This window comes from Talpa occidentalis, unplaced genomic scaffold, assembly GCF_014898055.3.
Source record: "Talpa occidentalis isolate TD23 unplaced genomic scaffold, MPIMG_talOcc4v2.1 talOcc4.7, whole genome shotgun sequence".
Lineage (NCBI taxonomy): Eukaryota > Metazoa > Chordata > Mammalia > Eulipotyphla > Talpidae > Talpa > Talpa occidentalis.
In genome coordinates, this window is record NW_023605083.1 from 49,757,850 (window position 1) to 49,771,475 (window position 13,626).

At 39.2% G+C, this 13,626-nt stretch overlaps 1 protein-coding gene across 2 annotated transcripts in view; it reads right to left on the reverse strand.

The window, feature by feature from the left end:
- Window positions 1-13,334, reverse strand: part of UBQLN1 (ubiquilin 1) — a 52,206-nt gene extending 38,872 nt beyond the window's left edge. For both annotated transcript variants that reach the window (XM_037495452.2, XM_037495451.1), the window contains exon 1: window positions 12,686-13,334. In XM_037495452.2, the coding sequence (XP_037351349.1) occupies window positions 12,686-12,865 (180 nt within the window). In that variant the 5' untranslated portion in view covers window positions 12,866-13,334. The remainder of the gene's footprint in view (window positions 1-12,685) is intronic.
- Window positions 13,335-13,626: the final 292 nt, after the last annotated feature.

Consider the following 13,626-nt stretch of genomic DNA (forward strand, 5'->3'; position numbering starts at 1 on the left):
TCAAGTATAGGGACAAATCGTGATAATAGAATTTTATACATGACAACATATGTGAACTACAGTCACATGCCATCATGCATCCCTCAATATAAAGCAAAATCAGCCAAACACAAATAAGCCATAAGTTCATTGATATAAAGTAAAAAAGGGGAAGAAACTAAATCTATGCTGTCAAAAGTGAGAATAATAATTTTTGGGGAAATAACTATAAAGGATCACAAGATGACTTCTGGGAAGTTGATAATGTTCTCCTTTTTATGATTTTTATGCTAATATAAGGAGATTATAGTGTGTGCATTCTTCTATACTACAATAAAAAGTTTTAAATTGAATAATGAATTCCTTACACATAAGATATAGGAGAGTCATAACATAGGTGGACCAACATTACTAAGCATCACTTTCAACTGACTCAACCAGTCAGAAAGTTAATACATGTTCTGTCTTGGACAGGTGAGCTGTAAGGAATTGAAATGAAGATGCCCTAGCTTTAGGTACACTAGACCAGAGTGGATAAAAGACACAACCAAACACCCAAAAATAGGAGATGGTGGCCCATGAGCAAATCTGAGGGAGACCAGTTTAAGACTTGCTGTCCAAAACAGCCACTCTCAAAAGCTTACAGAATGGCAGTGAACAGTTGGGCACTTATCAATATTTAATAGCTGGAGTTCCCCTAAACCATAAATTGTCACTGTTGATATCTGAAGGATAACTGGGGCTTTCTAGACAGACTTAGGCTTCTCTACAGAGTCCCAGACACAAAGGAGTAAGATCTATGGCACAGTTCAAAAAATAATCATTTTAAGGGCCTCCCTGGTTAGGGGAGCAAGGGGTTAAGCACTGCACTATGAAGCAATCCACATCTACTGCAGCAAGATTTTGATTCTGGCCAGAAGGTGACCCACATGGCACAGCAGACCTCTCCTGTCTTTCCTGCTGCTCCCCTCAGCAGTGTATTTCAGTAGATCTGCCTGTTCTGCTCCCCACTGTCTCTGGTGAATCCTCTCACCCCCCTGCATCTCTGGCCTGTACCCCAGCTCCTGTATGCAAAAATAAATAAATCTTTTAAAAAAATAATCATTTCATTAAATAATTACACTGTGCCTGGCCCCACATACATTATTTCATTCAGTCCTCACAACAAAATCTCAAGAAATCAAACCAAAGTCCTGAAAGACCTGTAAGAAACCACTTTCTTACAGAATCACAGTACTTTTAAAAATTAACATCACTGATAATACCAGTGTCTTCCAACCTCATGAACTCTTGGTCTGGAGAGGTATTTAAACTAACACATGTATGAATTTACAGCACTTCATGGTGAACATTGGTAAACATTTTGTTGAAAATATGGTACAGGGCCTCCCCGGTGGCGCAGCGGTTGAGCGCTGGGTTGCGAAGCTGCCTGCGGCCTCTGCGGCGCCGGTTCGATCCCCAGCTGCTCCTGGCCACTGGAGGAGGGTCCCACATGGCCCGCAGACCTCTCCTGCTGCCCACTGCTCCCCTCAGCAGTGTACTTCGGTCCTTCTGCCTGTTCTGCTCCCCGTTCTGGCGAATTCTTTCACCCTCCCGCACTTCTGACTGTACCCAGTGCATGTATAAACAAAACAAACAAACAAACAAACAAATAAAACATGCCTCTAAAAAAAAAAAAATATGGTACAGCTTTATGTCCAATATTGTGCAAGGAATACTGTATAATCTGACTACCAGTTGTAATTAAGTTCTTTTAAAAATAATTTTAAATTTCAAGCAGCCAATGTCAACAAGTATTAGAAGCACTCCAAATAAAACACTAATGGAATATTGATTTATTCTGTGTAAATTACCCAGGAATTACAAAAATCAAGCAAGTAATAACTCCAAATTCAGCTACCCACCATTCCATTTGAAACAAAAATAAAGAAATCTTAACTTTAACCGCAAACAGATAAGGCATACTAGCCTAAATAAACTATTTTCTAAAAAACTTTAATCTGAATATGGTCAATTTGAACATCATGTTTTTGTAGAAAGGCCAAATATTCTGTACATACTTCAACCTCAAACTTTTATTTTGCACCTTAAAAATGAGTAGAGGAAAATAAATTCAGTATAAAATGGCATCATATTTTCCAAAAATCTTTAACATTTGAATTTGACTTCTATTTAACATGACAAAAAAAATCAGAAGCTAAGTAGTAAGTGACCAAAAAAACCCCAAAACCACAAATTAGCAATCTCAGAAATTCTCAAATCTGCTTTATAACAAAGGCAGTTCAGATACAATTCCTCTACAGAAACATAAAACTGCAATAAATTATATAAAACATTTTCACCAACTAGAGAACCAAAAATATTTTTTAAATTTCCTTTAGTTAGTATCAAGCTACCTAAACAGATATATTTACTTTTGTTCTTTAAGCCCATGGGGCGACTACTCACTCAATATGAAAACTACACGACACAAGGGGCCTCCAAATTTTTATTTCCAATAAATGTATAATTCCTACTCTGGTCTTGCATAACAACCTGTAATAATAACCAACAGGCCAGAAGAGTTGAAAACTGAGACTTACTGAACACTTTCACAACCACAAATACAAAGGTTCTAACATACCATGCACATACTTAATTTAATTATTTGCAATCAACACAGCATGTACACAACTTGCAGCAACCTTCCATTTCTCAATGTCATTTAAAGTCTGGTGTTTCTGGGTGATATGGTGGTGGGAGAACTACAGGGACTGCAACAATGTAAGAAAAAAAATTTAATGAAAAAATAAAATATATAAAAAGAATAAAGTCAGGTGTTTCACATCAGCAGGTTTTCCAGTTAATTAAAAGTTACCCCTGTGTGAGCACCAAAATTATTTTCTATCTACTGAATATAATTTAACTTTTTTTTTAAACTTTTTTTTTTATTAAAGATTTATGTATACAAGCACCGGGTACAGTCAGAAGCGCGGGAGGGTGAGAGAATTCACCAGAGCCAGAGCGGGGAGCAGAGCAGGCAGAAGGACCGAAGGACACTGCTGAGGGGAGCAGCGGGCGGCAGGAGAGGTCTGCACGCCATGTGGGACCCTCCTCCGGTGGCCAGGGAGCAGCTGGGGATCGAACCGGCACTGCAGAGGCTGCGGGCAGCTTCGCAACCCAGTGCTCAACTGCTGCACCACCGGGGAGGCCCTATAATTTAACTTTTTGATAATGCTGAGTTACTGGTGTGAATATTAACTGCTGTTCCGCAATTGTGATACTACTCCAAGCATCAAGGTGTCCGGTATTTACTGTATTACCAGATAGCCAGTTCTTGTCTTGACAACATACCTCCTGTCTCCATCCTAAATTTGCTGTTTTTAATCTGGGAAGGAAGAGACAACTAATCGGGAACTACAAAAACATGTAAAACAGAATGCTAGAACTTGAAATAATATTCTGTAATGAAAATGTCTAAAAGTTAGTGTATCAATGTTTATGATACCAATCTCAGCTGCTCAGGGCGCATTCCCCGTTCTTAACTGCTTTGGGGGGAACATTTTCCCCTAATATTTCCATATTAGGAATATTTTTGAGATACACGACCTTAATTCAAATATGGATTTTGCCACTTACTACTTGTGTGACCTTGAGGATATTACCTAACTATCTCTGAGCCTTGGTTTCCTCAGTAGTAAAATGGAGATAATTATTTTGACAACTTTCATACCTCTCAACTCTCCCATCAGCACTGCAGAATAAATATCTCCATTTTACTAATGAGGAAACCAATGTCTGATATTGAAGTAACCTTAAAGGTGGTACTCTCATTAAAAAATACCACAGAAATATTACACAAAGGTGTAAATATGACCAAAAAAGCTACAGTACCTGAGCAGCTATGAGAAAAGGACATCGTCTTACAAATATAAAACTAAACAGTGTCATAAATGTTATAATGCATTACCATAAAATGCATATTTTTAAAACTTTCTCTAATCAAAATCTGACACTTTCCCAAGTGTCCTTCTAATGCAAGTTTCCTTCTAATGTAAACACTTAAAAAAATTCACTGGCAAACAAAAGGGTGCAGGAGGAAAGAAATAAATACAAGTAAAACATAAAAACTCTGAGCCAGTTAATTTTTACATAAAATCTCACTAAATCCTTCAAACAATATAGTGAAGTAGGTATTTTATCACATTTAAAATGTTGCCTGTGAGGTTCCAAGGCATAAAGCAGCTTGCCTCAAGCCAGATTTCTCAAATTCCAAAGTTCCATGCTCTCTCCAAAACGCAGACCACATTCCAGTATACTCAGCTGTTAGTACGCCAAAACTTTTCTCCTTTCTCAAATTATTAATAACCAAAACAAAAAAAAGTATAAAAATATATGGCAATGGGAGTAATTAGTTCCACATATGCCAACATGAAAAGACTGCAGAGATAAGTAAAAAGGAAAAAGTATAGGTAATGATCCTATCTGTTTAAGAGGAATAAAATGAAAATTCCATGTGCGTGTACAGAGGAACACTTTTCTGCACAGAATTGTGTGGTTCTTTTATTCACACACACACACACTCACAGGAGCATATGTGTGTGTGTATATATATATTTATAGTTTTTGAGTAGGGCCCCTTTTTATTTCATAATTTTCTATAAATGTTCTGATCTTAAAAGTAACAGCATACATAATATTAAACTTTCTACCCTGTATTTTAAAAAATAAAAACCATATCCTTTTGAAAACTAGTTTTCAAAACTAAAAAAAAAAAATTTAAAAAGCCATTATACAAAGTCTTGAAATCTGTATAGCAACTGCTTAGCCAATAAACCAAGCAATTAATGCTGTCATGTCTACAAGAGATCACACTAATGACTTACATGAATTTACCCGTAAAAAGTAGAGTTCAGCTCTTCTAGTAATGAGAGTATTTTGCTAATATGCATACATTTTATTCGTACCTATAATGAATGGAATCTGGTTAAGTATGCTAACCCAATAATTTCTACATCAAATAGCAGATTTATAAATGATTATCAACTGTAGTCTCTAAAAAAACAGCCGTCCCAATTTAATGAGTTTCTGCATTTTTACCATGGAAGACACGCACAAAAATAACACCAGAAATAATTTCCTTACTTAACTAAACTTTGTAACCTTTTGCCAGACTAATCACATTTTATAAATATTCCCACATAAGTGCAAAATACTACAAATAAATCTTTAAAATGCTATTTGTTGGGCCTCCCTGGTGGCAGGCAGCAGGTTAAGCACAGCACTGTGAAGCTGTCCGCAGCCTCTGCAGTGTGGGTTCTATTCCCGGCCGGCCAGGGAGATCCCACATGGCGTGGCAGACCTCTCTTGTCTTGCCCGCTGCTCCCCTAGCAGTGTATTTTGGTCCTCCTGCCTGTTTTGTTCCCTGCTCTGTCTCCGGTGAAATCTCTCACCCTCCCATGCCTGTGGCCTGTACCCCAGTGCTTGTATAAATAAATAAATCTTTTTAAAAAAAATGCTATTTGTTCATTCACTGAATAAATACTGACATTACTCAGCATGTGCCAAGCACAATGCTAGGCACCATGGGATTAGGAGGTAAGTAAAACAATCACTATAGATCTCATAGCACAGGGGAAGAAAAAGAATAAAACAACCCTTGTGTTCTTACATCACTGGGTGGGAAGGAGAAAATCCATATAATCACAAAATGGTATCAGAGCTTATAAGCGTTGATCTAATTTAGATTATGTGTCCAATCACCCTCTAATTAACTACCATTTAAATAAACTTACAGACTAGAAAGCCAGTCAGGGAAAAATCGAAATTAGTGACTGGATTTGAACATAGGCTCCACTACTTAGTAAGTGCATGAATTTGATCACATCATTTTAAAAAAGGAATTACAGTATTTTCATTATAAAGTTGTGAAACTGAAGGTGTAGTAATGCATTATGCTTTCACAAGGCAGCAATAAACACTAGCTACTGTATTACTATCATCTGTATTTGCAAAGATCAGAGGGGAAAAGCTAGTGGTACGTGGGGGGAAAGTACATACAAAGGATTGAAATGCAACAAATAAAGGGGGAGAAGTATGTAAGTGCAAAGTATGAAGGTTGCATTAACTGTTATCTAATTTGGTAGTCTTGAACCACATGTGGCTACTGAATGCCTGAAATGTGGCTAGTCCAGACTGAAATGTGCTGCCAGTGTAAAACACACTAGATTTTGAAGATAATATATAAAATATTTCAACTTTTTATATTCATTAAATCTTGAAATGACAGGACATAATGGATTAAAATTACTATAGCCAAAAGGTATGTAGAAGCAACCCAAGTGACCATGGAAAGGATGAATGTACAAAACAAAATGGGTATGCACACACACTGGAATATTATTCAGTCTTAAAAAATAAGGAAATCCGGACATATGCTACAATACCAATGAACTGAGTATATGTAAATGAACTAAGCCAGTCACAAAAGGACAAGCACTTAATGGTTCCACTGTTATGAGATACCTAAAGCAGTCAAATTGATAGCAAGTAGAATGGATGTTGCCAAGGGTTGGGGGGAGAGACTGGGGGTTATTGCTTAATGGGTACAAGGTTTCAGTTTTGCAAGATGAAAAAAGTTCTAGAGATGGACAGTATGACCGTTGCACAGTAATATGAATGAATTTAATACCAGTGAACTAACTATTAAAAATGGTTAAGTTGGTAAATTTTATATTTTACAACAAATTAATTTCATTTTTTTAAGTGGCTATAGGGAAATTTTAATTTCATTTGTGACTGGCTTTATTGGGTGGCACTTAAGTCATGTTACAAATTTCCACTGAGAAGTGTTCTGAGGAACTCTGATAAGTTCTGGTACATTAGGTCCTAATACTGTAAGACAGAGGTCAGCAAACTTTCTTCTAAGAGCTAGATAGTAAATATTTTCTATCTACAGGCCACATGTTCTGAAAACAGTCATAGATGGTACATAATTTGAACAGACAAGGGGGATTTGGCCCACCATAGTTTGATGACCTCAGCTATAGGTAACACAGCTCTACCAACTAAGACTTAAGTGTTTGTCAGCCAATTTAACATTGGTAGCTTGAAATATGACCTGGTAAGAGTATGTGCAGTATGTAAATCAGCAAACATTACAAATCAGTGTTGTTTTTCCTGAAAAACTGGCTAATCAACATTTACCGGCATTGCACTGACTGTATGGAAAGAATTAACTTCTTTATTAGGCATTTAAAATTATATTAGTTGTTTGGTGGCAGGTGAGTGGAATATGTGCACATATGTAAACCCAAAATAAAAATAAAAAAATAGAAGGAAAAAGTGACTCTAGTTGAAATAACTCTAGTTGAAAATTAAAAAAAAAAAAAAAAACTCAACGCATTGAAATGTTAAAAAAAATTAGTTGCGAAATTATTTTTGAGAAAAATATGAAAATCCCCGGCTTTCAAAGGATGTTCTAAAAGAATTATGTTTCAGGCAACAGAACCAAGAGTGAACAAACAGTCTATGGCAGTCAAGAGTTGTGCTTTGAGTGCCAAACTAAAGAAAGCCGTAAGAGGGCAGGAAATCAAGATTATGTACATACTGTACGCAGTAAAGACTCAACAATTGGTAATAGTTAATAAATTCATACTACTGTACATAATGTCTTGACCCATTTGTAAACAAATATTACCACGCCTATAATTATAGGCTAGGCTCTTGTAACACAACAGTGAAGTTACAGATCCTCAAATAATCACATATAAAATTTAAACTGCGTATGAGAACCAGAACAGAGTGCTGTGAAAAAAAACAGAACAAGGAAATCCCAATCTAACATGGACAATCAGGGATAACTTCTTTGAGAGCATAATCTTTGCTCTAAGATTTAAGGAATGATTGGGAATCAGGGAAAGAGTGGGAGGCATTCCAGGTAGCAAGAACAAAATGTTCAGGAGTCCTGAGGCAGGGAAAAAAAGGTAATAAAAGGTCAAGGAACTAAAAAGTCAATATGACAAGAGTCAAGCGACAAAAGAGGAATGAAGGCAGAATGGAGAGGTAGGCAAGAACCATCATCACAGAGCCTCATGGCAATGTTACCCAGTCTAAGATCAAAGGGAAGTCATTCCTTTTAGACAGTAAGGTATCTCATTAACATTTTTTCAGAGAAGCTCTAGGAATGAATGGGAGAAAAGAAAGTGAGATCAGACTATCACTTCTGATCTATCCCACATCTGATAAATCTAGAAAATTTCACTGTTTACTTTTGAGAGAATCAGAGTGACAGACATTAAGTATCATCTCAAATTATGAAAATAGTTTTTATCTCATATGGTCTACCTAAAATGGGGGGATCCCCAGACTACAATGAGAAGTGCTGTTAGAGTAATTAAAAACCAAGTAATCACAATGAGATAGCACGTCATAGCAACTAAGATGATTCTAATCAAAGACAGACAATAACAAGTATTACAGAGAATAAAAACTAACTAGAATCCTTATGCACTGCTGGTGGGAATATAAAATGGTGCACAGTCACTTTGGGAAATAGTTTGACAGTTCCTCAAGAAGTTAAAGATAGAGCTACCACATGACCTGGTAATCCCACTCATAGGTTAAAACCAAGAAAAATGAAATTAAATGCCCACACAAAAACTTGTATTCATATTCAGAGGTGTTATTTAGAACTGCCACAAAACAGAAGCAACCCAAATGTCCATCAATAAATAAACGAAATAAAATGTGATATATATATATTTACACAATGTAATTTTATTCAGTAGTAAATAGAAGTACTGATATGCATGACATGTATGAACCTTAAAAGCATTATGGTAAATAAAAGAAGCCAGTCACAAGTTTTTCAAATTGGATGTGTAAAATACACTTACAGCACACTTTAAATCAGTCTAAGCACACTTTAAGTGCTCAACAGCTGGATGTGGCTGGTGGTCCTAAAATGTACAGCACAGTTCTAGATCCACACTATCAAGTATGTTGAATGATGCTTACAATAATGACATTCAGGCACTGCAATTTACCTTTTCAAAAATTTAATACTGCTCAATTCAACTTACTTATGTTTATGTCTAAGCATGTCAGTAATTTCCAAAAGATTCAAATGATGAAGGTATTTTCTAAGACTAGAACATACATATATACATTGTTTGAGTATTTCAGGTAAACGAATTTCAAAATTTTACACTATAATCTAGAGGTTTACAAAATCCCACAACAACCTAGTTATTCTAGTTATATAAAAGCTATATCTACACATACACCACCCCCCTTCCATTTTTCTGGACTTTATCCTGCTTTATTGATACTTGCAATTTTCAAACCTTTCGTATAACAAATAATCAATAATTAATTGAAGACAATGTCATTCATAGGGACTTGGGGACACTACACTTTTATCTACCTTTTATCTACTTATGAAACCACTGGAAAGATAAAAAGTGAAGTTTATAGTCTAACTACTCTTTAAGTAAAAATGTAACCATTACTTGATTATGAGAGTTCCATGAAAAATAAATTTCACTTTAGTTTCAAAAGGTGTAAGCTTTACTATCAATCTCAAACAAGTAACATTTATTACATACCAATAGTATTAACTTATCCTGTTTCTACCTACTATTACATGCAATTAAACAGAATCCAAGGGAAATTACCACCTTACTTTATGGTTTAATATAATTTTATCTAATCAATGTAAATGTTTCATTGATGTAAATATGATTTCAGTGTAATACATCAGAATTTGTATTACATAAAGTTTTTGAAAGGCTTTTTGTAAGTCTCTTATTAACCCTCTTTACCTCCAAGATTAGGTAAAAATTTTTAAAACCAAATTATTTCCCAATGTTTTACTGAACATTTTTTGTGGAATCTTTGTAGTAAGTATATTTTAATGATAAATTTTAATCTGTAGCAAATAATTTAAATCTATCACCCCCCCTTAAAGAAAAAATTTGTTACAAAATGACAGCTCTTTTATTGTGCTTCAAGTAGAATTTTAATATCATCTGAAAATTGCTTCACTTTTTCTTGCATTTTCTTATAGGTACCTCCCTTAAGAGAGCCCATGGATAGTCCAACTTGTCTTTGCTTCAAAACAGGTTCTTGGCGGCAGTGGTGAGCTTCAATTTTTAGTATCTTCTCTCAACGAGAGTATTTATCAAAAGAAAAGTACAATTAATATCATTACTTCAAAAGGCATTAATTTTATCTATTAAAATTTCACTCTGGTTAGAGTAAAATATCTTTCCCAGAACTCAAAAGTTCTAATTTCACATCACAAAGAAACCTCAGCTATAACATAAAATAACCTAAAACGAGGGCCTCCCCGGTGGCGCAGAGGTTGAGCGCTGGGTTGCAAAGCTGCCCACAGCCTCTGCAGCACCAGTTTGATCCCCAGCCGCTGGGCAAGGGTCCTCTCCTGCCGTGCCCACTGCTCCCCTCAGCAGTGTACCTCGGTCCTTCTGCCTGTTCTGCGACCCGCTCCAGCTCTGGTGAATTCTCTCACCCTCCCGCGCTTCTGACTGTATCCAGTGCTTGTATAAATAAATAAATAAATCTTTAAAAAAAAGAAAAAAAAAAAAACCTAAACGAATTTTTCCAGTAGTAAAATGTTGAAAGGATGGTTAAGACATGAACTAGGAAGCTAGAAAGAACTAATAATTGCTTCAAAAGCTATTATGTCCACAAAACTCACTAGCATAACAAAATTGAAAAAGATTGACATTATCAAGTGTAAGCAAGAATGTGGAGCAACAGGAACTCCCATACACCAGCAGTAGGATTGTAAAATGGTATGAGCACTTATTTTTGCTCCAAGATGCTACAACTTTTTAATAATATACTTTCTTATAAAACTAAGCACACAGGTACCCTACGGACCCAGTCATTAGGTTCTAAGTATTTAACATGAAAGATAAGAACTTTTGTCCAACAAAAAGGTTTGTACAAGAATATTCATAGCCCACTAACTAGAAACAGTCCCAACGACCCTCAAAAAAAAATGTATAAATTATGGTATATTCATATAATGGAAAATAACACAGCAGTACAAAAGATCTGATATACAAAAGAATCTCAAAAACACTATGCAAAAAATCTAACCCAAAGAATACATATTATAAAACCTCACTTTTGTGAAGATCTACAATAGGCAAAACTAATCCATGGTGAAAAGATCAAGATACAAAGTAACGGGGAAGTGAACTGACTGGAAAAGGGCAAGAAATCTTTCTAGTCAATTACAAAGTTCTATCTACCTCTTTGTAAGGCTTTGGAATTACACAGGTGTAACTGCAATCAGGTGCATTTCAACTGCGATGTCACTTTTATGCAGGTTGCTAAAGTGTCGGCTAAGAGGCTAAAAGTAAATGTACTAACGTTTGCTACTTTTAAATGCATCCAAAAAATAAAATGATTAGTTTTATGTGGTAGAACACAGCAAAATGTTAACTAACTACAGATGATGGATAAACGGGTGAACATTGTACAATTCTTTCTATTCTTTTGTACATTAGGAAACATAAAAATGTTGCCGAAAATTTTAAGGGAGATTTGAGGTCAAAAAAAAACCAGATGACTCATTAAGTAGTAAGTTTCACTCTGTGAATGCCATCACATTACTGCTTCACAGAACATACCACCACCTTTTAGGACTACATAAATCACTAACTAACCAATCGCGGTTCCTGGGGAAACATACAGGTAAATTTCAGGAATTGTCATTTCCTCAAAAACTGTTCACATTGTCTGAGAACGTCAGAGATCGATTCAGTAATTACGGAAAATATTCTGGGATGTATCCAGTAACAAGCTAAAAACAACACACTGAATTCATCGACACTCCTAATTAACTGCAAAGTTTGTATTCCTGAACAGATTCTGAGTACCAAATGAATTGGTGGTAGTCTCCATCAATTTCATTTTGTTCTTTCACTCACTGCAACCGCTAATATCTGAATACAGCTATCGTCAAACAAAAACCTACCCAGTGATTAACATCGAAGGGATGTCTGATATACTAAAAAAGAAAAGAGCAACTCATTAATGAATGAAAAATCTGACCCCTTTCACGTTAAGTCTACCATTATTACTTAAGATGTGGCCCAAAGCACCTTTACGTCACAGTTAATTTTTATTTTTAAAAAGAGTGGAAGGTGGAAAAGGTTTCGGCAGTCAAAACGCAAAACTAAACGCAGACGTGCTCCTCGCCCCGACAGCTACCTCAACCCGCAGGCAGGTAAAACAACGAGCAATCCCCCTTTTTCTGATTCATGAAACAAAACCTCAGACTGAAAAAAACCCTCGCCCCAGCCCAGCCTCCACCCAGTCCTGAGCTAGGCGGTGGGTCCCTCTCCTTTGTGAGGAGCTGCAAGGAGGGGGCTGGGGGCGGGGAGCCGGGGTGGGGGAAGGCTGCGGGTTGGGGGACGCCAGAGCAGGAGGCAGGCGCGGAAGCCGGCGGCGTCGGCGCGTCCCACCAACAGGCCGCGAGGCCGCGCCACCAACCTCTGCGGCGTCCCACGGAGCAGCCCCGCCAACTTGGGTGCGATCTAATTTGGGGTGAAACCGGGGAAGGGCCTCGTCCCCCCAGGGGCACAAGCCTCTCCGGGCCCTCCCCTCGCCGTCCCCTCGGCCGCGGGCGGAGGTCCGGCGGCCACTCCCCCGCCCCCACCCGGCCCCGGCCCGTGCCCCGAGCGGCCCTCACCTGCTGGACCGAGCTGTTCTCCGGCACAGCGAACTCCTCCTTCTCTTTCGGGGTCTTCACGGTGACTTTCATGATCTTGGGCTCCGGGGAGGCCGCGGCCGCCGGGGCGCCGGCCCCGTCGGCCCCGGTCGCGCTGTCCTGGGAGCTCGGAGGGCCGCCGCTTTCCCCACTCTCGGCCATGGCGGCGGCGGCGGTGACTCAGGCGCGCAGGAGGGAGCGGGCGGGCGAGGAGGAGCCAGGAGACGCCGAGCCCGCCGGCCCGGGCCGCAGAGAAGGCAGGGCGCAGGGCCGCCCCGGCGGGCGAGTGGCCGCGGGCTCGGCGTGGGCTACGGCGCAGGCCCGGATCGGGCGCTCGGGAGCCGCCGTGGGTTCAGACGCCGCTGGATCGCAGCTACATCCGCCGCGGCCGCCGCTTCCTCCTCTCCGCCCCTCCCCCACACCCCTCAGCGGGCGCCGCGCAGGGCACGCCGGGTAACGCGCTGGCGGCGTCGCCGAGTCATTCCCGGCCCGCGCCGCTTCGCGCGGCAGCTGCGGTCCCGGCCGCCTCCCGCTCCGTGGTGCAACACGTCGGCGCCGCAGGCGTGAAGGACTAAAAGTAAAATGGGGCGGCGTAGGTCAGTTCATTTCTGTCACCCCCTTCACCAAAAAATCAATTTGCGGGTTCTAGACGGCCCGGCCCCGGCGCATGAAGATGACGTCACGGGAGCGAAATTACTAGAAGCGGCTCGACCACTGGGCGCCGTGGCCACGGGCGCCTGCGCGCTGCCGGGCCAGGTAATTTCTCCACCCTGCCTGAGCGGGGCTCTCCCAACCCGTTCCCCCCTCGCCACGGGGGTGCATAGTTCCTGGAGAAGGAGGTGTGGTAATAAATGACAGCGAGAAATTTTTTATTATTTTAATGTGCTTCGATTTGGTCGACTTGGAAGAGTTGATCTTACGAC